Source organism: Larus michahellis, chromosome 2 (assembly GCF_964199755.1).
Source record: "Larus michahellis chromosome 2, bLarMic1.1, whole genome shotgun sequence".
Lineage (NCBI taxonomy): Eukaryota > Metazoa > Chordata > Aves > Charadriiformes > Laridae > Larus > Larus michahellis.
Window position 1 is genome coordinate 114,143,729 of NC_133897.1, and position 27,481 is coordinate 114,171,209.

Below are 27,481 nucleotides of genomic sequence, written 5' to 3' on the forward strand. Positions count from 1 at the left end.
CTGATCTGAGCAGGATACCCTTTGCAAATCCTGGCTTTTCAAAGGAACCTCTGGTTTCGAGATAATGGAAGCTCAGAACTCCCTGTCATGGAACATAATGCAAAATTGATTTTGCGAGGCTTTATCTACACAAAGTTGCACTGGTTTAATTAAAGGTGTGTTTTTAAATCAATTCTGTTAAACCAGTCCAAGCTCCTGTGTGGACACTCTGAAATCGATTTGAAACTGTCTTATGTCAACTAACCTTAATTTGGCAAAGAAACAATTTACACTGAACAGGCACCAATTTTTGCTGATCCAAAAATAGGGATAAAAATAAATCTTATTTAAAATGATAAGATTTTGACGAATTTCTCTGTTTCTGCCCTAGCTACGCCACCCTATGCTGGCCTATAGCAGCCTACTCCATCTGTTTAGGAAGGAGATGAACTCATTTCTTCACATCTATGTGTTTATGGCTTTTTGACGGATACATGTCCTTGAGAAAGGATACAGTGTAAAGCACTGCAAAATTAAGAAGCCAAAACCCAAAAGGTGACAGGTGTAAGGAGAAAGAAGTGAGGAATAGTAGAGACCACTTTCACCCTCCTTTTCTATTTATTTTGTTTCTGTAATGCAGAAAGGAGATAAGCAATGAGCCTTCCTCATGACCAGCATAAGCTCTCTGATGCTGTAGAGTTGGGGAGCAGCTCAAACAATCCACAATTAGTGGAGGGGTGCACGTGAAACTAGGCCAATGTTATCCTGCCAGTCTAACACTGCTGAAACCCCCAAATCTCTCCTTTCTTAAGGGTCTGGCAGGGGATAGAAAGGATTTTAAAGTTCTGCTGCAGGCTAGTGGTGTGGAAATTTCCTGGAGTTTGAGGATTTCCGTGCAATCCCTTCCCATCATTCACACTCCACTAGGCTGCAAATGAAGGTCTGCGTTTGAGTCCACAGCTTACAGAAACACATCCATGTTATTTCCACACCTGAGAAACACATGGGAAAATGGGCAGTGAACTTGTCACCGCTGTGCCGCTTAAGGACAGGTCTGTATTTGCTCTTGTTCTACAGGCACCGCTGGACACAAAAGCAGAAGCTGCACCGCGACATCTGAGAGCTGGGACCTGATCCTGCTCCAGGGAACAGGAGCCTTCGCACACGCCATCACAGGAAGAGGGACAGGCCGTGGGACCTTTCCCTGCTGATATTCCACCAAAGCCTTTGCAGTGACAAGGGCCAAAAGTATCTCAGCTCCTCCCAGGAGGGGAACAAAACGGTGCAGTCCTCGAAAGTACGGTGTTCCCTCAAGCCCCTTGTACATTGGGATCTCAAGGTACTTGGGATCTCAAGCGGATAACCTTATTGCAGAGTTGAGCAGCGAGTGACTAATTATCAGCCTGCCGCTGCTTAAAGACGATTTTTCAACCTTTATCCTTTGTGTCAGTCATGTTACTCCAAAAGTTCGTGCATGAAGCCAATAGGACTTAAAACCACGTAAATGTGCTTAGATTGTGAACTATAGCCCTAATTATTGAGAATAGTGGCCCTAATTATTAAGTTTTAGTTTAAAGCACTTAAAACTATGCCCTGTGCACGACAGTAAGTGTTCTGTATCCTTGTGCTCCTCTGAAGTGCTGCTAATGGGTAATGTGCTACTTTACTTTCTGTTCAGTTCAACAGATTTATTTTCAGAGTGAATCCTGTGTGAATTTCTCCTGAATCAGACTCTTTCCCTGGTGAGACTATATAATCCTGCTGTCTTGTTAGAGCAAAAATCACCTACGAGACTTCATTCAAAACAAATCCCCTGCCAAACTATTTCTCCCTCTTCATTTGGACAGTTATCCTTCTGATAATTTATAAGGAAAAAATTCTTTTGTTGTCTACTTCAACCTTGTAAAGAGGACAGTATCAGTCCGACAGCAGCGTAAACAAAGAGATTCGCAATCTTAGCAGTGCTAGAATATATTGGGCAGTTTTTCATTGCACATGGAGGAAAACCAGCAATACTGCAGTCGTTCAATGAAAAAAAACATCCTCAAAGATATGGCTACTTATGGTTCATTCTGACTGTAAACAATTTCCATATATAAAGAGGAGTTCAGATGCAGCTGCAGTATGTTAAGTCCCCCTTCCCTGCACTATTAATAAACTGCACCCTAATGTATTGCATCTACTGGCATTAGTCATGACTACACCTACCGTCTGTAATGGGATGCCATTCATCAGCTTGGTAAGCTCAAAATTAAGTGATTTTCCTGGAAACTGTTTTTCAGCAGCATCATTTGATCCACTGTAGTTAAAAAGCCATGTCATTGGTTGCATTATAAATTCCATTTTACAGTCATCTTTTTTTTTTTTTTTATAAATTAATTGTAGCTTTCCTCTAGGCTTAATACTGATATAAAAGGTTTTGGCTGATGAGCAAATCTTTTCCAAAGACAAGAATTTTCAATTCTATCATTTTTAAATAACAGTGGCATAAAAAACCTCACAGGAACAAACTCATTTAAGTCAGCTTCACAAATGAAAGTTGACAAGTGATTAGCTCCTTCTGGGAATGAATTGTTTTCTACATTTTAGGGGAAAAAACGTCATCGGTGACTTTGGAAGTGGCCTGAAGCATGGGCTTTGGAAATCTAATACTACAAATACCAGTTTAAACAATTATGTATTTAAGCAATTGTTGTAACATGGAGTTGGCATGACAAAGCACAAACTTCAAAAAAAGACTTCAAAAAAAGACCATCTCTTGTAAAATGCAATCAGTATGCACACTTGAAAAAACTCAGCAACGTACTAGTAATTATTAGTCATCCTGAAGGACCTGCAACAGTGAATACATTAGTTTCTACCTTTAAAACTTAAGGGCAGTCTCTAGGGCAGTGCACACTTGCCAAAAGAGAAATTGTTGCTTGCCCTACAGGGTGGAAGTAATTTAAATTACTTTTGCTGGTTGTCCTCCTCCCTTCTCTTTCTATCAGATGAAAGAATGACAAGGGATCTTTTTTTTGCTGGCTTCTGCTTTGAGAAGAGAGAGTTAAAATTGAATCTGTGTCATTCTGCTTGTCACTGGCTATGTCGGAGTCACATCACAGTAAGACCCATTTATACCTGTTCTGATTTCTCACGTTCTCGTTTCCAAGGAAAGGAAATTTAGGCTGTGTACTGGGTTGGAGATGAAGTGCAAGTTGGACAAGTTCCTCAACTAGACAAATGGACGCTACCACATCCAGAGGCAGATACAGGCTCTGTCAGGTGTAGCCTACTCCTAGAAATGGGGGTGGTGGGCTGATGGTGATCATTATCTGCTCTCTAGACCATGTGGTAGGGATCATTTTATTTTTTAAGAAAGCTAATCACATCATCTTGGATCATAGTCCATATAATGTATGAAAAGTTAACAGAGTATTTGAGAGGTGATATATTCAAGTCCGCAGATCAGACCCCAGAGATCAGACTCCACAAGTTCTTATGCAGTGCATCTTCCCACCCGATCAATCAAATTTATCTCATGAATTCTAATACACTCCTATGAAAATTTTGACAAGTTGTAGTCCAGCCCTGCAGATCAATCTTATGTATTTTTCCTCTGTGAAGTAATATATTTATGCTACCTGGTTTTTGGGTTCCAGTCCACTGAATTGTAATCTTGTGGGAAACTACTTGCTGTAGACGTCTTACAAACCCATATTAGAGTGTTCCTGTATGCGAGAATCATTCAAAAAAAATAAACTCCTGAAGCTCTGAGCTAAATGTCAGAGAAAAATGGACAAAGGACATTCAGTTTTACAGCCTAACAATTAAAATATTGGATATAAGCAGATTTTAAAGGTCTCAAATCCTGCCTCACATTGGTCAAGGAACCCAGGCTGATAAGTTCATTCAAATATATGATTTGGATGAGGGGTGGTGCATTCTTGACCCTCTTCAGCAAAACTATGCTTTGGAAGTCAGGCATAATACTACCCTTAATTTTGGCCATGAGAGCAAGTTCTGCTTGTTTCTTGCTTTTTTCACTTAGTAAACTGACTCATCTCACAAGGAAGACAGGATCTCCAGCGCAGTATGCTGTGTTCTTGTAGTATTTGCCAGGATGTTGTGGTCATGACATTTAAAACTAAGATGATAACAGGGAAGAACAGGTCACTCTAGCATGAAATGAGGAAACAGAAGTTGAATCAAAAAAAAAAAAAAAAAGGAAAAAAGAGAGACTCTAAGTTCATATGAAAAATAATGAGGATTAGAGATAGCCTCCAGCTAGTGGGAAATGGCTCAGGCACCACAGAATAAATTTTATAGCCCTGTGGGCCTCTCTGAAGATTTGTGTACTTCCTCTCCATGATGAATACTATTATTCCAAGAAATACTGCTTGTAGAACTAGATTTCTAAGCTAATATTGTGTTACAGGGTAACGGTGACTAGACAATCCGTGATGTAGAACTTTGGAAAAAAAGGTATATTCTTCAACAGTAAAACAAGAATATGGCAAGTTCTGGGAGAATGCTAGTGGGCCTGTTTTTTTGAATATACATCTCTATGCAACTAGAATTAGGCAGAGATTTCCAAGAAACGTTTTTAGGTCTCACTCCTCGTCCTTGCTGGTTACGATCAGCAAATTTGCTCACTGTAGAGATGATCCTTTCCATTCAATACCTTCCCTCACACAGCAACTGACTGACTTGGTTGAGTAATTATTTTTCCTGTTCTGTGGTACAGAGAGCAGACAGGTAAAGCCAAAAGTGCAGAGGACATAATAATAATCAGATCATTAGACCTGACACTTACTTCATACTCCTCTTTGAATCCATAGCCTTCTGCACACTTCATCTGGGTGATGTGCTGTAGCAAGTCAGCTACACGGATGGCTGGATGAAGCTGTCCGGTCTGGTAGGGCACATCCACTGGATCTCGCTTCTTGTAGGTATGGGATTGGACCAGGCTGCTTGTGTCACTGACCATCGTATGGGTTTCATCTAGAAAAAGAGTACCTCATAATTTACTGGCTCATTTTCACGTATTAATAGAAATACAAAGTACACAGATTTCTAGAGGAATGGCAGAAATCTGACACCATCAGTACTGCTTCTGTCTGTGAAGGCTACACCAGAAGAACAGTAAATCCATGGAGCAGTTTACACAGGGAAATTGCAAGACTGATTGGAATGAGGCAAAGTCCATGGTTCTACAATGAAAGCATTGCAGAGCAGTCCGAACTCTAATATTGTTTTAAATATCACTAGCTGATTACAAACAAGTTTTAAATTAGGCATGTGGTTCTAAACTGCATAGAAGTTTCATTCTGAAACTTCAACAAGTCCCATGGAATGAAATTGGACTTGTATTCTTCTTAGATTACTGGCGTGCTATATTTTACACTGTAAATTTAGAGCAAATGTTTGGAGTGAGCAAAATAAAAAGATGCACGAAATGGCTTATGGTTTCATCAAGCTAGGACTGCAATGGAAATGTAGATCTGATACAACGTTTGGAGACAAACTATGAGAGGACAAATGCAAAGGATCATCTGGTCAGGAAAAATGTCTTGACTGGCTGCTGAACATGCTTTAGGAACACGGTATATCATGAGCCACCACATTCGGCATGGAATGTTATATGTCAACTGACATGCAAGCCAACAAACAGGAGAACCCAGTGGGCTGGTTAAAATTTTTATGAGACACATACTCTCCCAACCCTCCACATCTCTTCCATGGGGCAAATGGGCAACTTACCATTGATTGGCACTTTTAAGAAGATACATATCAGGAGAAAAAAAAGAGGAGGAGAAAAAGGAAACAGGGCATAAGCAACAGTACTACATTAATAATTACAGGTAATTTTATGTTTGTAATTTAGTGTTTACAGAGTGATTTCCTAAATGAGTCAGATTCTGATCTCAGTTTCACAGTGTAAATTAAATATACTGAAACCAAGGTATCTTACTGTGAGTGAGTTCACACAGATGTAAATGAGATCAAAACTTATACTTAGCTGTAAACAGACAGATGTGAAAGTGCACTCTACCTAAGGAAGCAATATGACTTTCTTCCTGTTTAGATGTAATTTAAAAAATTTGTTCAGACTTGACAAGAGAAAAAAACCCCACCAAATTCTAAGTTCCAAATATCATCATAAATATTTTTTCTGTTTACCCAAATAATAATTTTACATATCTCAAAGAGTTTTTGATTTTTAACCAAAATTGTAAATGTGGCACTTTGACTTATTCAAACTACTCCTCACTGGCTGCACACTAAGCATAGCAAGGGGTTCATAAAAATACTATATTTATTAAAAACTTGCTACTTTGTAAAATATGTTGTATGAAAGGGAAGCATTAAAAGAATATTTCCATATTCATAAGTTAGATATATCATAGCAGGAAGTTCCACAAATACTCTGGATGCAAAGGTCCCAGATTCTCATGTACACACCAAAAATACCAGCACACCTCATTAAAGGTGAGATTCTGTTCTTAGTTACACCACTGAAAATTGATGTTAAAGCCACAAAGGTCAATAAATCATATTTAAAGGATGATTTTAGTTTCTCTCAATTCACACTGATACTAAGAGACATGAAATCTGGTCCTCAGTAAGCATACAGTCAATATGAACTGTGCGTTTGAACCTAAGCCAAAAATAACAGAGAAAAATTTATGGGTATGAGTATGGGCATTTCACTACTTTTCCTGGTAGTTTGCTAATCTGATCTAATGCAGAGGAAAAGGATTCATCTTTTAGTCATAAAATTTGACAACTTTTGTCTAATGTGTGATAAAATTGTACTGCGAAGCACCTTGGGATGCATGGCATGAAGCGTGGTATACAAGTGTAGGTACAGTATGTCGCTGTTGAAATGGCACCTGAAAACTACAAGGTGGCTAAGACACAAAAGACAAAAAAAGTATAGGAAGTTGATCATGATTTTTTGGGTGGCTTATTGTAATTTTAGAAATAGGTTAGAAAACCTGGGTGGGCTTTTTTTGCAAACTACAGAATTGCTTGTAACACAGACTGTTAGTAACTAAGATGAAGGCAAAGTTAACAGACAGCAGGGTCTTGTGCTATGAAAGCAGCAGTTTAATCCTTATGAATCTCTTTCCTGTGTGCTCCTTTGTTCTAGAGTAATTTTCCTCTCTCAATTTCTTTATCTCTTATAGCTGCATTAATACTAGTTTTCTCTCTTTGGTAGTGATCTTTTAAGTTGTTTTAAATTAAGTGCTTTCAATCCTCGGTTTATATGGCACCTTAGGAGCCATGTACATCACAGTTTTTTGCCTTGCCTTTGAGCACTGTAGCATGAGCTTGTCAGGCATAACAGACCACTGTTTTTCAAAGGGTCAGCTCTTCCAGATGCAGTTTTCATAAGCAACGGGAAGTTTGTCCAGCTTAAATACTCCTACAGCTGCAGTTGTTCTGTCCTCCACTTACTCATTCCCACAGAGATGCACAACACGTTAAATAATATATTTATTTACTAGTTATATGAACTCACAGCATTGAAGGTATCTAGAAACCCAGCCCAATATCTTTTCTGGGCTGAGACTCTTCTTTCTCCAATTTCAGAAAAATGCATATCACTGATACTAGACAAACATGACCTACACCCATGCTCAGGAGCTATTAATTTAGCCACTGTTACGTAGAGTGTTTTTTTAAATCTCGGGCTTTCACTTAGGTTATTAGGCTAAGCAGACTGTTGCCTTTTGCATCATTTAAAGAGTTCACCACCAATTAGCAGTCTTTTTTTTTTTTTAATTGGCTAAGAAATTCCTTATTTGTATGAGTAGTCCAAAGATCTTGCTGTACATAAATTTGGAAATGGTAAGTGTCTTGTGGTCTTTCTAGCAGATTTTGAAAACTAAACTCAACCACTCACCAGACCTGTACCCTTCCCAGGAGGTCACATTGAAAAGTTCATTTAGTTCTAACTACAGGCTTGACCCTGCGGTCTAACACAACTTCTTTGGACACTAGAAGACAGCAAAAGCAGGTACTGGTTGCAATTAAAATCCAGCATATATTGTTAATAGCTATATTCCTCTACTGACTGAAGCATAGCTAATTTGATTTAGCTCAGATAAAACACTATTCCTATACAGACAGTCATAAACACATTTTGGGAGAGAACCTGGTCTGAATGGAACACTACTCATAAAAGGGTATTGAATTTTTAACATGTAAGGTTAGAAAAATATTCATTTTCCACAGTGAAATAACTGGAAGATTTTCTGAGACGAGTAAGCATAGGTTGCTGTAGTAGACCATAAAATACATATCAGACTAATTCAAGATTTTACAGACTTAGTAAAAGCAAAGATTTTTCTTTCATAGTGTGTTTGTGTGATATCTGAATTACTTGCTTAGAGATTATTTCTTGTGGAAAAAAAAAGCTAACAAATAATTTTACCATCATTACTATACAGCAAAGGATTACAAAAAAAATATCAGAGAAACCATTAACTAAAACTTAATAATCCAGGTAGGAAATCTCAGAGTTTTTCTCCTGATAATAGTACTTTTCTCCTTGCCCACCCACAAGGTCAGAAAGAACATCTACTGGATGAAGCGTTGAATGAATGCTAAAGCACACAAAAAAATCTAACATCTCAGGCATTTAAAAGGCACTGCAAATTTCATTTGCATGCAGATTATCACATTGTTACAGTCACTACCGTTACCTTCTTCCAGATTTACATAATGTATAAAAAAGTACAAGTTCCTTCTCCAAGTTATCACACAGAAATGCACTGCGCTAAATATTCTTTCACAGTAACAAATGTTCAAGATCACCTTCCTAAACTTCTGCTTCTACGTGCTTCACTCTACTGTTACTTAAGCTGGTTTAACTTACAGTTTAAGGGCAGGAATCAGTTAAGGGATCTTGTATTTTTTACAATGATTTTAAGAAAAAGGAAGAGAAAGAAAAATATTTGTTGAAAAAACGATTATCAATCATTGTAAAAAGAGTAAATAGGCTTAACATTGGAGTTGGAATTCTTGCTACAGTGCACTGTTATATTTTGACTTATTATTATAAAAAAATAAATCTCTCTGTTTAGTTTAGGGTTAGTACGGGAAGGAGGTGTAAATGAATACAAGCCACGAAGTAGTTAGAGTTACTTAAGCACTGAAAATGCAATAGCGACTCATGCTTATTGTTTTATCTGTGCTGAAACCTCTCTCTTTTTGACATTGGACAATAGCAGGTTTTCCTAAACTCCCAGTGGAAATGCTTTACGCTTTAGCTGTATGTTTTTAACCTACAGATCTAGTGTTTTATTTTGTTCCTGTGACACTTGATGCATAATAAACTATATACTCTAAGTGTCATGTTATCATTTTGCTGTTCAAAATGCCATCTCTCCTCTGAAACTTCACTTTGACAAGCATGTCAGAAACTGTGCGGTATTGTGAGAAGAAATGATAGCTGGTGGATGGCCAGAACTCTATTTTGTCTGATTTTCTGTACCATGAATAGTCTAATTAGGAAAAAAATGTTATTTTTAAGAAGTGACATCTTCAGTTCTGAGATAAAACGGGAAAAAAATGAGGGAAACTATTTCAATTGCTGCAATAATCAAATTCTTTTGTGTCACTCCAAATACATGCATAAACATTTCCTCGCAAATCCACTTGTTAAAATTATTTCTCTTTTCCCCCCTGACTTGCACTATGACAGTAGTAATCAAGCCTGATAACTGTCCTTAACATTCTCAGTGTAGCCAAGCCTACCACCGCTCCCCTTTAGCAGAAAACTCCAGCTTTTTGCATACTATTGTCTGTACCCCAAGAACTGTGACTTTCTAAATTACTTCAGCAATAAACTTTGATAAAGGGAAATGTTCTCACCTAGAATTGCAGTTGGCACAAATGGATCTGTCATACATCATAAGCAGGTCAATGCAGAAAAGGTAAAAAGAGAGAGAACAGTAAATGATTGATACATGTTCCCCAGTTTTCTTTCAGAAAGCTACTGTAAGCAACCAGTATGTTGCTTATATATGTATTAAATTTCCACGGCAAGAAGTATAATAACATAATTACATATGCTTTTATTATGAAAAGGTCTATATTGGGTGGAAACCAAGAAAAAAATTGGTTACCTGGGTAATAAGAATTAGGCACTGTTGTGCTCAATGTGTTAGTTTTCATTGTAAATGAAGATGGTGAAGATACAGCTGCAAAGAGAAACAGAGCTGGTTAGAGACAGCGAAGTGATACGTGGCTTTTTAAGCTGAGCGACTGACTCAGTTTAGAGTCCACCCTGTGGTGTTTGTTGCACTGGAATGGGGACCTAGGGAAAACCAGGTGTGTCTAGTGAATAAAATAGCTCCTTGAATTTGGTCAGTTCTCTAAAAAGAAATGTCATCAGGAAAAGCATCTCGATCAGTCATGACGAATACACTTCTTAAATCAGAAGATTAGGCTGAATACTGATGCTTGAATAAAGACATCACGACAACAGGTGTTTTTGACAGAAGCTTTGATCATTATTAAGTTTACCTAGTAATACTCTAAATACTGTATGCAAATATTCTACTATAGTTCATTTTTTCCTTTTCTTTTTTTTGATTTGTTCAGACAGATGGATAAAGTGTACACAGATACTATTATGCCCTGAATATTACTCTTTGTTTAACAACGGTTTTCAGGGAGTGATACATAGACCAAAGCTTGCATTGATATTTAATCATTTAACCATTTGTAAAATCTATGGCAAAGCCCAATGCAACAAATCAAGTTCAGTTAGTTCCCCGGTATTCAGAGATCGTGTGAATTACTGTTTTAAGCACAGATACATTCAACAGCTGGGAGTTAATCGCAAGATTTTACAGGATGTTCAGCCAAAGAATCATTAAAAGCTTTTAAGCAAAAGCTCATTCCGAAGTCAGCCTTAGTTGCTTATCTACATAGCCCGGATTCAGTCGGATCAGTGAATGTAAGCATGTTCTGGATACCTACAAGCAGACTAACAGGAACTGAAACACTGGAACAGGTTGCCCAGAGAGGTGGTAGATGCCCCATCCCTGGAAACATTCAAGTTTAGGTTGGACGGGGCTCTGAGCCATCTGATCTAGTTGAAGATGTCCCTGCTCATCGCAGGGAGGTTGGACTAGATGACCTTTAAAGGTCCCTTCCAACCCAAAGTATTCTATGATTCCATGAATTTGTGAAACAAAAGTAGAATCAAGGAAGACTGGATGAGAAAGATTGAGATTATTCCTGCTGGCTTTCATCCATCTTTTTTTTCGGTTGATCTTCTAGGGTGTACAGTTGCCAGTCCTTGGTAAAATGGAGCTGTCTGAAAACAGGCTAAAATTATGCTTATGCTATAAATGAATATATCTGAGATTACTTTCCTTTGATTATGTCTCCTGAAGCACTGGATGGAAAGATCAGAGTGGTATTCCTGTTGGGTATGGACGCATAGAGTAGTTGAGGTCAGGGCTGCTGCAGCTCATAAAACTGTCCAGATACAGAATGCAGCCAGGATAATAAACTTCCATAGGAAGCAGGAATGTTTGAAAACTTTTGCGCACAAAGATTATTCCCAAAGACTGTCAAGACCGCAGCTTCTGGTGACCACATTTCTTATGGGAAGTCCAATTAGAGTTTCTAGCCCTCAAGTGGTATAAAATACTTGTTATGCCAGTAATTTACAATTGGTTTAAGGTGGTTTACATAAAGACGATTTAGTCCCAGGAACTCACTGCAGCTTCTGTGGTTGTTGTGACCATTCAGTAACACCACTGGAAAACTACATCATGATGATGGAAGATGAAGTTACATCTCTTGATCTCTTCACAAAAGCAAGCAATCTCATTAACTGCAATGGTATATTCTCACCATAAAGGCAGGTCAGATTTTGAAAGATCTATTTCAAAGCTATTTCAGAAGTAACTCAAACGCAAATTAACATTGCAAATTCTGAGCCTAATGCTGCTGAGAGAACTCTCACTGTTATAAACCTCACAGCGTGTTTGTACAATTGAGCTCATCAAAGATAAGTTCTTATGCATATTATTAAAGAGTGGGAGTTGGGCCTCACATACCGTTACTACTTGAAACAAAATTCAATCTTTGGCAAATTCTGAAGATGTTCAAAAACACTGGTATACAGAAAAAACTAAGGTTCCTTAAGAACTACAATAAACAAGGAAGTTTTTTGAACACAGTCATTCTTTTTTCATTCTTTTTAACAGTCATAAAAAATACTGTTTTTCCTGGTCTTTGCTTAGTGCTAACCCTCGGACAGGAGTGAGTCCTTAATTAAAATTCTAATACAGGAAATTTTATGTCTCAAATTTTATTTATTTTCAGGGTAGATCTAAGAAAACCCAAGATATTAGAGAATCTTTTATGAAATTGCATAGCAGATAATTCCACTGAGTTCTTCCTTTGCACAAGCAACAGAAAGAGCATCATCTAGAACTGGAAAGACAATCAGATCACCATTATTAAGTTATGACATTCAAAAATAAGTTTCGCCTACATAAACAGAAGTAAGCAGGGGAAGCATTTGAAGGACTTGAGACAGCATAAGGGATGTAAAATTTTTAACATAATAGAGACTGGAGAAAGGTAAAACTGCAGCTGTTTCAGTAATGTCTTTGCTCTTCTGCAGAAGAAAAGGATGGACAGAAGAAAAAAGCTCAATTACCCTTATTATTTTTAAAGAAGTCTCTTCTTGATGTCTGACTGTCTCGCTCATTCGAATACACACTGTAATGTGCTGCACAGTGGGAAACTCTAGGTCCCATGGATTTTCCATGACTGAGTAATGAGCAGTATTTTAAAAACCATTTGCACCTTTCTTCCACCTTCCAAAAAAAAAAAAGAAAAGAAAAGAAAAAACTTACATCTCCCATTTAGATTGTGCGTGTCCATGAAAGAGAAAGCTTCGTCACAGTTGGTGCCTTGCTCAGTGTAGCTTTTATCCATTGAATTCACCATCACTGTCATTTCCTGCCGTGTACTACTCAATGTCTCTTTCCGCTTTTTAGCCAATTTTCTTAAGAAATGAATGTTGAGGGAAAAAAAAGAAAAAACAACACTCCATGAGCAGACATAGTCTTCATGTTGTTTAGATCAGTATTGTAGTTTGTTACAACATTATTACAATTATTCCTGCATTTCTGGAAATTTAATTTGATTCCACACTCACGTCTTTCAACGACATCTGACAATCAAGGAATAGTTGCCAACGCCCAGACTTACGGTGAACAGCACCTTAATCCTTGGGGACCACCACTGAATTAAAGGGGACTACTTGGATACAAAGGTGATGTGAGCTACTGTATCAGAGGCTACAACTGTTTAAATACATAAATAAAAATGACAGCAGAGAAGATTTCACTGGAAGTGACAAATCAGTAATAATTTTCACTTCACATGTGTAGAACTGTCTGGAGCTGTTTCATTGAGACACCATATAATACAACTGGTTTACATCATACTGTATAGTATACGTTTGATCTCTTAACGCACTGCACGAGCAAGTGACATTTTAAATTGACTTGCATTTCTAAAGACTATTCTCTGTCAATCTTGATTTAAGGAGAATTAGTCACAAGAGTTAGTTGCTTCTCAGCAGGAGTGATCTGTCAGAGACAAGATCTTGATTCCGATACTATAAAGGTGATTCATTAAGCTGCAGAACTGCTTTGGATGCATGTATCTCTTTTTTCCAGATCTGTCTGTTTCTGTCTAAACTAAAATCTCACTCTGTCTCCCCCAGAGTTATGCTTAGCTACCATCACAAAATAACATGTCCAAAACTCTTGATTTTTCCTTCAAGCTCTGCAAGACATCTGTAGTCTTTATGATGGTGGACCCCATGCCCATTTGGCTTGTTTCCCTGGCCTGCGACTCCGTCTTAGACCAAGCCTTTCTCCAAATCCTTGCCTACAGCCTTCATTTAAATTTTCCAGATTCCTTCTGTATAGTATCTTCAAGGTATGAGTTTTACACATAAATAACAGAAATACACAGAAATAACCACTCCGCATACTTTGATCTTCTCATATCTGTTTGTTCAATGGCTTTTCCTCTGTGGAAAACATAATAAACCAACTCATATCCATCCGCCAAAAAGATCTTTTAGATATGATTTTATGCTCTTCAACCAGAACTTACAGGAGCTTATTATCTCATCTACGTATCCTTCCACTTCTAGAGGCCTACTGCATCAAGCATAACCAACTTGTGCTCTCAAAGCCTTTCTCTTTGTTGACGCTCATTCAGTATGAAAAAAATTATTCCCACCACAAACAAAAATTTAATACCAGCCTCCATTACCTTTTCAAACAAACACGTTTGTCTCCCTTCATGCTGCACGGGAGGAGCTTTCTGTAACGCTCCCTACCAATAGCTCACTATTCTGCTTCAAATCACTGCCTGCAGACGCACTCTGCGGAGTACTGATATTACTGTTCACTATGCTGATGAGTATTGCCTCCGAGTCTCCCCATGTTCCCCATCTGTCTACTTATTTCTTCTTTACAGCTAAAGAACAAGCCATCTGGGCAGGAGCCATGCTTATGTTCTGTACTGATATAGTACCAAGCTCAGCAGTATCTTAGTCCTTGACTAAAGCTCGAAAGGCCTTTGAAACTTCAGTCTTGCTGTTAACAAAAGTACTAATAGTAAGTGCAGGCATGGTATTGGGTCACTGCACACAGAAGTATTAAGGGTCACACTTGGCCCTCAATAATGTGCTGGGTTGCCATTCCATTCATGAGGGCATGTCCCCATGACTGAAAGTGACTGAAGTCATACTCTGCCTTAAAATCCCGCTACAGTACCTGCAGTAATGAGTAGTGTGTGCCTCTTTGCTCACCCCAGCTCAAAAGGCACCTGCGTTAGCTTGAGCCACCATGAACACACTCCAAATTGCGACTGACGCTGAGAGGGAGAGCACTTATGGTCAGTCGGATGGCAGCCACTTGTATGACTCTGTACTACACTAAGCATTTGGACGCACAACAAAAACTCATCCATAAATGCTCATTATTACGGATTTCAGAATTCACTAATGATAATATTACAGTCCAGCTAAGAAAGAGTGTAAGATAAACAGTAACAAGTCACACCCTTCCTGAAGATTAAGTTTAACTCCTAATTTTGTGCTTTGGAATATTATTGGTGGACAGCAAAAATAACTCACAAACAAAGGTTTTGCTTCTAAATTTTCATTTAATTTTAATTTAAGGACATTAAATGGAGAAACTTAACAAGTTCCTTTATGATCGACACTAATTTACTTTGTAGACTTGATAACAAAACCAGTTTTTTGTGACTTCACAGTACATAAATGCAGAAAGGACCATTAGGTAATCCAGTGAAGTCTTTTAAAATCAGATACAGAAGTTTCACTCAAGTACTGTAAGTAAAACAAAACTCCTCTATCTTTGCATCCTTCAGTCTCCTCCCTCCTTCACTGTAATGAATAAGTGATATATTATTTAAAGTAGAATCTGAGATGTATCCCCTAATGCACGAACAACTTAACATAAGTCCTTTATAAGGACAGGCTTATCAAAGTGATAACATGAAATAGATATATTTTTTCCTCTTTCCACCCTTGGCTCAGGTGGCAACACACCAAGTCATGCATGGCTCCTCCTCTGATCCTCTTTAGCCTTAAGGTGAAATTACATACATCTACTCCCACCACCTGCCAACCACTGGGCAATTCCCAGCTTAGCTGGGCTGTGAAACCAGGACGTGAACAGTGACAATGACAGCATCCACAGTGTGGTCACTGAAACTTCATCTGTAAGGCACATATCGTACTTATTTACTTATTTTATTCCACAGCTGTGCAGACCATAGGAAAGTGCTTCAGGAGAATTGAGCACAAGAGCAATGCTTCAGGAGGGCATGCAGAAGCAGCTTTTCTTCACGAGACTCCCCTCTCTTCAAGCTGCAATCAGCAGCATCTCTTTAACCAGTTGTCAATCCAATTAGCTAACGAGACACTGCATTACTCACTAATGCCAGGAAACTGCAGTATATAGTGGCCTTCCCTTGACCATCAGCGGACCTGTGAGTACTATCTCTATTCACAAAACCTTTGATCGCTGTTAATCTCACAGGCTCAGTGCTTTTTCCAAGAACTCTTGCACGTGAACAATGTCCTGGGTGAAAGGTAACAACTCCTCCTTAATGGTTTTTTAAATAAAAGTTACTAGGAGAACTGCCCTGGGCAACATTACAGTGATACTCATCCGTATCTGAAAATACACAATGTGGTAAGATATATGATACCAGCCACTCAGTGGGATTATGAAAACCCCCATGCTCTGCGTATTTCAATCATCTGCTGTTACGGGGAATGTCCTTTATTTTACGGTAACAATTGTATCCTTCCCAAGGAAAGCCAGAGCTCTTGCTTATTACACCAATATGAAGTTCAAATTTCATTAAAAGTCAGCTAATTTTCTTAAAGAAATTACACTAACATTTTCTCATTTCCTGCATTTTTGTTTTTGGTCCCATAATCAAGCTATAGCAGATTGTTTTTACGACAGTAACAACTGTACAGTATTTCTCATTCTGAATCTAATTCTGGAAATAGGTCTTGTGGGAAAAGTTCAAATCTGCAACAACTGCTACAGGAAGAGAGTGATACCAGCCAGACTTTTGTACTGTGAACAAAAACACCCACTGGACTTAGTCAAGTAAACTTTAGCTGAATACAGCATTTTTTACATCTGCAGTTTTCAGATATTGCTGAAAGCATTGCAGTGCTGCAGTCTCTGCAGCTCATCCGCTCCTCATCTCTCGATCCCTAGGAGGCTCCAGCTATATAAGATGTAAGAAACTCGTAAAACCATGGTACTTCACATCAATGTCACCACTCATGCTTTTAGATTTGAAGTAAATTCTGGGGGGGGAAGACTTAAATATTTGATCATCTTCACTCATAGAAAAGACACTTCATAGCTACTCTCTGATGTTTCCTCCTTCTTAAAGGAAAAGAGGTCTACAACCAAAGGAAAAAAATAAAACAGATGGAAGACCCCACAATGATTACCTAGGATGAAATTCTTTTTGTATGGAAAGCAAAAATTATCAGCTTGTCACACAAACAGTGTTACCATTGCTATATGAGGAAAGAGAATATACAATACCAGTCTCAGAAAAGAGGAGCCTGATATTCAGAACAATCTCAAAACTAGCCAGGAACTGTTGGTATTTTAAGGCACAATAAATTGAAAGAAGTGAGTTGGTGTAATGGTAAAAATATGGTAAAATACAGAGCAGACACATACAGACTCCCATGAAAACATTCTGTGGGATTTTGGGTATCGTTTACTCTGTTCTGTTACAAATACTAACAAAATCAGCCTAGGAAAATGATAAAGGCTTTATCACCATCTGTCCCCATTTTATCTGCCACCATGGAACTCTTAAATGCTGCATCTTTTCCTGTACAGTCCCTTCTAGTTGAAAGGATCACCATGTGAAACTTCTGCAAGCCTGACTCAATACCTTTCTCAAAATCCTCCTTCTCTGTGATTTCTCCCTCAAACAAACCAACTGTTAAGTTGCTGCTACATTATCAGCCTCTATTTACTTCATTTTCCATCTGCTTACCTGTATCCATTTTCTCTGTCCTGTCTTGACTTAAATAACAAGCTCTTTGGGACCCAGCTTGCCTTTTCCCTTCGTGTTCATAAAGTACTGGGCACAATGCATGAGGCACACGGGGACACTACCATAGTTAAGAGCAATGTAACAACAGTAAAAATAAAACAAAAAAAAAAAAGGTGACTGGGGCTGATAACCAGAATCAACTGAGGTTGATTCTGAGAGAATTGCTCTGAAAGAAATGTGCCTTCCATTTTAATTTAGGCACAGTGAGAAAAGCATATTTATTTGAATCAAGCAAAAGCACTCACTTCCGTCTTCCCAATTCCAAACTGAGGGGTACTCCCCTTTTTCTATCACTATGCCTCCTTTCTTCCAAGCAAAGAAAGGAGAAACAAGAGGCTCCTACTTTCCACAGCTCCAGCGACACACTACCATCACCGTGATATTAATAAACACAGTGTTGCTAAAGGAATTGGGCTAAATTTTTTCCTTTAATTAATTCAATGAACTATTTTACTTATTATAACTTAAGATAACATAGCTTCTTCTTATATATATTTTGTTTCAAATTTCACTTCTCTATTTGTGGACAGGTCACATAAATGGTTCTGATGAAGAAAGGACTGGGGGTTTTAATACAACCCGTTGGTGTGGTGCACTTGTAGTTACAAAAACTTGTAACAGTTTGCTCACCAAACGCCTGAAAGAATCTAAACTTTAATCAGAAAGATCCTTTAGTAAAATAACGGCTAGTTAAAAAGATACAATACAAAGAGTAGGACTAAATTGTCATTTTCCGCAACAGAGGTACATTACTAGGGGATATCCTACAACAGTGCATGCTGGGATTTGTACTATTCACCATATACACACTGATCTAGAAAATAGGTGAACAACATTGTTGTCCACAACGTTTTTGGACAACACACGGCTTTTAATTGGTAGTAAAAATTAGAAATAGGGTTAAAAAGTTGCAAATTAATCTCACGAGGTAGGGTGACTGCACATTCACTAAAGATAAAATTCATTGTTGACAGATATAAAGTCATGCATATGGGAAAAAATAATCCTAACTATATACACAAAATATCGTGTCTAAATGACTTCAGAAACAACAGAAGAAAGAAATCTAGTAGTCACTGATTCTCTGAAGACAAAAATTCAGTGCTATGTATTGTCAAAATGGCAAAAAGAAGTCAGAAATTATTAGGTAAGGAATAAAGAACAAAACGGAAAATAGCATTAAGCAACTGTATAAATCTATGGAGCTCCCACATGTTGAACACTGCATGCGATTCTGCCATGTGCCTATCCAAAAAAGATTTTCTCAAACAAGAGAACTTATACAGAGAGGTGATGGGAAGACCAAAGGAGCAGATCCTACCAGAAGAGCGATAGTCCTTATAAAGATAAGGAGTCGCCAGTTTAAAAAAGAGGCAGTTGAACAGGGAATACGATAAAAGTATACAAAAAACATGGAGAAAAGTAAGAAAATAAGAAAGAATGACTATTTCTCAAAAATGTAAGAACCAGAACCAGAGGGTATGCAGAAAATTTTTTAACTATAAAAGTAAATACTTTCACACAAACCAGATAATTATGGAACACGTCATCATAGGACTCTGGAGATAGCAAAAGTAAATTTCAGTAAAAGAAAAATTGATTAAGGGCTGAGTGGAGGACAGTGGATTCATTATTTTATCTTTGCTCTGTTCCTGTATTCATCTGAAGGTTTGTCACTGGACACTGTCACAGACATGATGTTAGGTCTGGTGGACTTTTAATCCGACATTTGATGCAATTTTTTATTATATTAAGAATCCCTGTACAGATTAGGCAAGAAACAGAATGTAAACACCTTATTTGTTTTTCTAGCACTTAGAATTACTCACCATTTTGCATTTTTAGGCTACTTACGATATACCAGGCAGGATTAATTATCTCAGAAATTAATTACTTTGCCTATCTATTTTGGCTGTCTATGATACACTAAAAGAAGACTCATAATTATTTGGGGGAAAATGCTTTAATCCAAAATCATTTAATGACCGTCACGGATTCAGTGACACTCAGTCCAAAGGTGTAATTTAATAAAAGCTCTCCACAAGAAGCGTATAAAGAAGTCTGCAAATGTAACTGACTTAATCCCTGTTTATTGTGTTTTCATATATTTTTCATAATTATGTTGTAATTATTTTTTCTTTAACAATGAAACAGTCCTTGTCAATAACCGTGATTGATTTCCTGTCTTTAGCAATGGGTCCTCTGAGGCAGAGACTTACACGTGTACGATGGAGTTCAGGTTTAGCCTACCACCCCTGGTTTGCAATACTACACATTTGGTATCACTGGGTATTATTCTTATCAGCATTAAAATTGGAAATACTACTTTCTATTTTTAGGATATCCTTTTAGGGCATAAGTTGAATCTACAATGCCTCATCTGTATTCTTTATGTGACTTTTCACTGTCAAAAATCCTCACAGAACACAAGTTTTAGAAACCTGAATATCTAATCCAATTCCAAAATGTTAAATTTCTTTAGGCATTATTAAATAACTATGATTATAATTAATTAATACTTTTATTCTGCTTTATATTTCTTATGAAAACAGCAACACCGCACAGAACCCTTTTTACCTCCCCTGAATGGACCGAGACACAAATATGAAGCAATTGAAATCAAGTGAGGAAGTGAAATAGAAATAATATGGCATTAGTGATAGCAAAGTTCTGCTCACAGCAAACTTCTGTCATTCAGTTTCACATTTCTATCCTTTATATTGACACCTAATATGCTCAATAATTCAGTTTGACAGTGACATTAAACTGTGTATTGTCAACACTCTATCAGACAGGAAATAAATGTTGGAGAAATATTTTTAAAGGCACTACATTTTGCAGCAAGAACTAGCGAACACCTAATAAAATGCTTTACAAGTTGTCCCCACTTCAAGAACTAGAATTTCTAGAGAACCACCACAGGGAAGGTAATTTTCAGGAGAATTAAAAAAGAAAAGGGTAGGCAGGATCCCACTGAATTGTATTGTTCCTTGCTTAGGATCTCCTAGTATGCATTAGCTGTATTAGATTATAAAATTATTCTTTTCCTAAGAAGTCCAACACATATTTTGTATTGACATCACAACAAAGTAAAGCTACAACAGCATGGAAGACTGATGTAGAAATTATGAATATTTGACTATAGCCAAGGCTGCACAAGCCCATTTACCTGAGTTTACAAAGGGGCAGCTTATTCTAATTTCTTTTAGGTGCCCTTTCTTTGTTTTAATTATCAACTTCCTGCTTCAGAGCAAATGCTAACATTATTAATTTCATTTTTATCATGCTCTTGCATTCTCTTGTAAAGACAAAAGAATGAATTTTAAAAAAATGCTGTGATGCTACTCAAATTTTGAAAACAGTGTTCTTGATACCACAGGATTTCATTTTCCTGCCTTTCATTCACTGTGGCTTTCATTTTTGCCACAGAGACTTCAGAAGCACTTTCAGTAACATCAAAACTACTACTGGGAGACCAAGAAGGCATCCCAATACTAGCAGGACTAGCTAGAAAGGGAGGAGAAAGAAATAAAAGGGTGGTGGGGGAGGATTCGTTTAACTTATAGAGTTAGAAGAATTGAGTGCAAAATGAATACAAACTTTTTAAATGGAGGCAGAGGTTAACAAAAATGGTTTTGATTTATACCAGCCTAAACAAAAACAGTTTTGATTTTCTGATTTTTTTACTTCCCTTTTTACTCATTGCATATCAGACCTTTAATGGTCTTTTAGTACTTTCTTGTTACTAGTAGACTGGTTCATTAGCATCACTTGAGATCAAAGCAAAAATAAGTTATTTGACTACATCCCATTTTCAAAATAACAGCGGTAGCTCACAGGTAAAGTATGGCATGACGTAAGAAACAGTGGATCAGAAAAAAGAGAAAGAAAATATGGAGGGGAATGGGAACTGAGAAGAAAAAGATGATGGAAAAGTAAGGTACAGCGGCAGTCGCAGACACGCAGCTCGCCTACTCTTGCTGCTAACTGTTCTTTCTTGAATTCAGGCATTCAGCATGTGCTTTGAGAATTGCTTATAGTGGCATCATTAAAAACTCTGCTTATCTGTTTCTTAGGTTCTGCTTCGTATAAACTCCTACATCAGGTTATCTGAGTTTCTGCCTCAAACCCAAGAACACCTCCAGTCAAAGGAGGCATGGCACTGACAGATTTTCTTTGCCGAAGCAGTGGCTGAGGGGGAACACTGGCGGCTGACGGACAGTGCGAAAAAACTGGAGCTATGTGGTGCATCAGATTAACGTAAAAACATTTATGTGAAATGGGCTGACTCTTGTCTTAGCTCACAGAAAAAGTTAATTTTGTGGTTACAGTTTAGTTCTTGTTTGTCCACCTAAGAAGACCTCAATGCATTTTAGTGTGATTGACAGGCTCTTCAGGGAAGCCTCTAGGCTATGGCAGTAAAAAGGAATTTGAGAAGCTTTGGCAGAACTCTGTGTATGCGAACCTCCTGGTTGCACTATTTCTGGCTCAAGTGAGTCACCGGTCTTGGTCTTCAGAAAAATGCACCCACACACTTTAAAAAGAAAATCCAACACCCCCCTGCCCCCCCAACAGGAGAATAAAACAATAGAGACGTGAGCAGCAATAGTTTTCAAAATTTACCACTATCTAATTTTGACTATGACCTTGATTATTATAAGTGATGAATCAGGGAATAACATGTCCCATTCTACTCAGCCGAACTAAGGAAGGAAAAATGAAAAGCCACAAATTCTCTGAATTTGTTTCAAAAGTTAACAATTTTGCAATGAGAATTTAAATTTGTGTTTTGATTCTTACAATCCCCAAATCGATCAAGAAAATAGTGAATACAATGTTTAATCGACATATAGGTCCTCCTGAATTGTAAAGGTCTATAAGAAAAATATACAGAGTATTAACACCTTGGTTTTTCCCCCCTGAATTAATTAAAAGGCAAATGCTTATGAATCTGTTCAGTTCACTAAAGACTTAGCTGACTGATTTACTTAGGTGATTAGGGCAGCCATGCGGAACTACTTGCAGGACAAGGATCAGGGTGCTGCTTAGAATATGGGAGAGGCCAAAGTATGACAAATCCTTTACGAGCACAAGGAGGAACCCAGTAGCCCAGCTAGAACACGTGAAGGCCAAAAATCATGGAGTGACAACAAACTGCTCTGTGCTTGTCCGCTCTTCCCAGGATGGAAAGAGGACAGCCAGGCAGCTGAGAGGTCTGTTATGGTGAGGAATGCAGGGACACGGAGCAGCTGGGAGCAGCTAAATCAGGGCAGGGAGATGAGGGGTGAAATGACTGCATTATACCAAAAAATATCACTATGGTCTTTGACATAGGAGCAGACCAGCACCCAGGTCTGTCTTTCAGCTGATGGCCCTGCTCACTAAACCAGCAAGTCATACTCTCTGACACAGTCAATCTTGAATTATTCTCTTCAAGGTAGTGTATTTTAAAAGGTTTTGGAAAGTTCTTCCTATTAAAAAAACATGTATCACCAACCAGTGGATTAGGACCCTCTGACAGGAAAGGAAATGGACTTTTAAATGTTACCTGACTGAGCAGGGAACTGAACTTGGATCTCTCTCAACAGACAAATCCTGCCTGAAGAGAGACTGAAAGAGCTGTCCTTGTTCAGCCTGGAGAAGAGAAGCTTTGCAGGGGATCTTACTGCAGTTTTTAACTATCTAATGGCAGGGTATAGAGGATACAGAGCTAGACTCTACCCACATGGTGAAAGGACAAGATACATTAAACACAAGTTGCAACTAAGGAAAGTCCTATTAGATCTTAGTAAAATTTTCTCACCATTGGGGTGGTCAAACAGTGGAGCAGGTGCTCAGAGAGGTGGGAGCTCCATCTTTGGAGATACTCAAAACTCTGCTCGACAATGTCTTGAGCAGCTCGATTTAGTTGAAGTCTGCTTTGAGCAGGAGGTTAGAAAAGATGATCTCTAAAGGTCCCTTCTGGTCTAAATTATTCTAGGATTCCCGTTAAATGTTCTGGTAATAGGGCTTTTTTTTTTTTTTCATAAAAGGAAGCCATAGGGATTTAAAGGATTACAGATTTGAACACAATCCTCGACTGTGCCCCTTCTTTGGAATAGTCCTACACGTGACATGCACAATCAGAACCAGTATAGGATAATACGTAATACTAGCAAAATTACATACATTCAGATAATTAAATATGATGATAGATATAGATTCTTTTTAGTTATTTATTTCGTTTTTAATTTTTTTTTTTCTGCTGCATGTACTGAACCATCTTTCTAAATTAAGGAGCAAAGCTTGTGTAAATATTTTTATCAATAAAGTTTTTTCATTAGAGAGCTAGTTATATTCACATTGAACTGCTTAATGAGAATGTGATAATTTTCCATGAAAAAAGGCAAACTCTATTTTGATTTTCTAATATGGTATTAATAATATACATGTCCTCATTTTAATGAAGATGAAACCTTCCATTTTCCATTGTGTTTGATTTGTATTAATTTCTGCTACGTTAATTGTACATAAATGTAAAATGACATTACGCTACTTTACATGCTTTCTATTACACTATTTCAACTTTATTGAAACAAAGCATTTGAAGTTTCTGAAGAGGTCCTTTTCTGAAATGTATGGTCACAGGAAAATTCTAAACCTGAGATTTCCTTTTGCCTGAGGATACTTTTTTTCCCCACAAAAAGAAATTTCATTTTCTTAGCTAACTCTATTAAGAACAGTAAATGAAAATTTACACAGAACCTGGACTTTCTCTTCTGTTAGCATATATGCCACTTAACTTACCTATAGCTAACAAGAATACCTAGAATCTTTTGCATGCAAATGAATACACATACCGAATTTTGTTTTAAGAGATAAAACTTAAAATAAGCAATTTAGATGAATGAAAGATGTGTATGTCATATTGGGCTCACAGAGAGAGGTATTTCCTTCATAGTATTGTGGAGACGGGTATTAAAGACTCTGCACATGGTACAAGAATACCAGATTTATAACATATTGTTTAAAATATATATTTTGCATTTGACATTGCAAGTCTTCCCCTTTGTCTCAACAGCTTTTCTTTTTCTTCTTTTCCCCCATCATATTATCATCTGATCTGAATAAAGAACTAAATAGACAACACTGGGGCCTGCTCAGGAGGAGGTAGCTGTGTGATGTGTAGTGCCAGACAACATGAACATGAAAGCTTTTCACATAACTACATTCATAACAGATTTTGAAATTCACTTCCTGAAACTAATTATCATTTTAGAAAAGGCTGGCTAATGATGAAAGAAAACACCTCCTTATCCCATAGCTGTCAGTTTTAAGTAGAGCCTCAAACTCCCAGGGGTGGTGTGCACCGTAGGTGCCCAAAATCCCTCCGCTTTCACAAACCAAGACAAGAGGCAGTGTTAAACTGATGCAAATTTGTTCTGGGGTGATTTTCCCCACACCAATTTTTCACCACATTTTCAGAGGTGTTCTCAGCGCAAGGAATTACAGGGCTGTATGGCAGATGTATCCATTATGTGGCAGTTTCATCATCCTCTCTGCCCACTGGTCTCTCACTTTCCAATTTGCTGATACTCTAAACTCCTTAAGCATGGCCGGGCAAACGTTTACGTCTTTAAAAGTAAATCTGACAGATAAGCAGTTCCTTCCACAAACACAAAATCCCTAGCCCCGCAGTGCGTCACTACCTGAGGCTGACCTGGGTACAGGACAGGTATTTTCTGGATGAAAGAACTTGTTACTTTCACTATGGGGTTAGCGAGTTTGTCTTGCAAGTCCCAGCAGAGCAAGCGGATTCCCAGATTTCTACGGAGTCTAACAAGTTAACTTCTAGGCTTGCATAGGCTCAAGTTAACAGAAAGCAATAGTAACTGTGACAGTTTTAAACATAGGAAATATTTTTCCCCTGAAGGTATTTAGGTCTCTGCATAGATATCTCTCCCACTAGACAGAAACTAAGGTATTTGGCTTTATCAGTATAAGGACATTAAATACAGTCAAAATAAATTGTTCAAAGTTCTCCAAAACATTCCTTAAGGGAATTATCTTTAGTATATTTGCTATTTAAATATATGTAAATATATTGTATGTATTGTATATATTATATACATGCATGTATATATGTAAATATGTAACTAAATATACATACTGGTGTAGTGCTGAATTAAAAGCAAAGGTTTTGCTAGGCTTAATCTAACACGACTCATTCATTGGCTTGCTGCTCCCCAGTGACAGAACGCAAAACAGCCAAAGGCTTTTTGCCAATTACAAATTCCATTGTATTAGTACAGATATTCTGTCAGACAGATAAGCATCCTGACCTAGCGACTACGTATGTCCTGCAGTGGGAAGTACTTCTTCAGTTCATGGGTATATTGCTGTCTGTGCCAGACAGCGTTCCTCACTCATGCTGACTTTTGAACCATAGTCCTATAATTCCTTACTTGAATAGATAATTTCTGCCTCTTTGTGTCCCAGTACAGGCAGGAGAGTGTACAATATATTTGCAAGTGCTGGTACTGAATGTTCAAAAACTCGCACGTGATTTTTTCCGTACTACCTGCACTCCCATCTCCGTCATGTACCTTCCACTTTTTCAAGCAATTCCCTCCTTCAAGAGTTTTGTAATATTCAATACACCTCAGCAGTTCAAAATATGCAACTTCGTAGGGTTTTAATCAGCCTACCAGTCTATCTTCTTTCTCTTCCACAAGAAGAAATCTGTCTCGACAAAAGTCAGTGACTAAAAACTCAGAATAGGCAATACTCAGTCATGTAAGAAAGAAACTCATTTTTTCCTAAGGGGCTGCTGAAATTGGGCCATCCCCTTAAGGTGGGTGGGATGCATGAAGATATACCCAGAGCATAGTGTTCTTGGTAGTGCTCTAATTTAATAGCACTCTGTGCTCACTGGGGGAAGGAAGGCACTAAGCAGTGGTTCTTTAGCAGCATGTAGCTCGTAAACCATTCAAGTGTTCTCCCAAACCACGGGTATATCATCTAATTGGCAGTGGAAGTGTGGTGGTAATCCAAAACTGTGACTACAGGAGGAAGCGGTCCAGCTGTGACCTTGTGAGGCTGACACTATTTGGTCAGTCTAAGATGCAGCTGCACCCTCAATCCAATCCTATCCCATGCAAAGGGCTTCTGGGAGAAACTGTCATCTGCCCCCTTTATAAACAGCTAATGAAGTTGTCCAGCCCCTGCTTCTCTTTTAGCAGGTTTCTCTTAGGTCCTATATTCAATGGCTCATCGTGAAGAGATGAGGCCTGTATGGCAAGGAAGGTTGTTTAATTCACTTTATAGAATCATAGAATCATAGAATGTGTTGTGTTGGAAGGGACCTCTAAAGGTCACCTAGTCCAGCCCCCCTGCAGTAAGCAGGGACATCTCTAACTAGATCAGGTTGCTCAGAGCCTCATCAAGCCTGGACTGTAGGGTCTCTTTATACCACTGTGGGAAGTGCAGCTGATACAGCCGCATACCATGGTGGCTTTAGGTAAGAATGTTTCAAATACATATATTTAGGTCCCTTCATTTCTAATTCTGGCAAACTTGAATCTATTAACACCAAAGGCTTTCTTAATTAAAAGATGTAAGAAAGGTGTCACGGAAAGCTTCTCTAAATCTTTCTAATACAGTTTCATCTGAAAAAAATCAGTGTTATAGCCACAATAACTTTAACATTTGAAAAGAATCTTAATTAATGGTAATATAATATGGGATTTTCACTCAGAGCTTTGCTACCCACAAGCAGTATGATAATCCAAAGACCGAGGAATCAAAATTTTTGCAGGGAACCACGCTACCTTTAAGTCTACACCTC

General features: G+C 38.0%; 1 protein-coding gene across 15 annotated transcripts in view; it reads right to left on the reverse strand.

The window, feature by feature from the left end:
- The window catches only part of PTPRM (protein tyrosine phosphatase receptor type M), a 482,403-nt gene that overhangs the window by 86,802 nt on the left and 368,120 nt on the right, over positions 1-27,481 (reverse strand). For 4 of the 15 annotated variants that reach the window (XM_074576682.1, XM_074576680.1, XM_074576676.1 and 1 more), the window contains 5 exons: positions 12,855-13,006; positions 10,098-10,172; positions 9,844-9,870; positions 5,722-5,733; positions 4,775-4,962 (listed from right to left, as the gene is read on the reverse strand). In XM_074576682.1, the coding sequence (XP_074432783.1) occupies positions 4,775-4,962; positions 5,722-5,733; positions 9,844-9,870; positions 10,098-10,172; positions 12,855-13,006 (454 nt within the window). The remainder of the gene's footprint in view (positions 1-4,774; positions 4,963-5,721; positions 5,734-9,843; positions 9,871-10,097; positions 10,173-12,854; positions 13,007-27,481) is intronic. The other 11 variants (XM_074576684.1, XM_074576681.1, XM_074576678.1 and 8 more) reach the window with 3 other exon arrangements.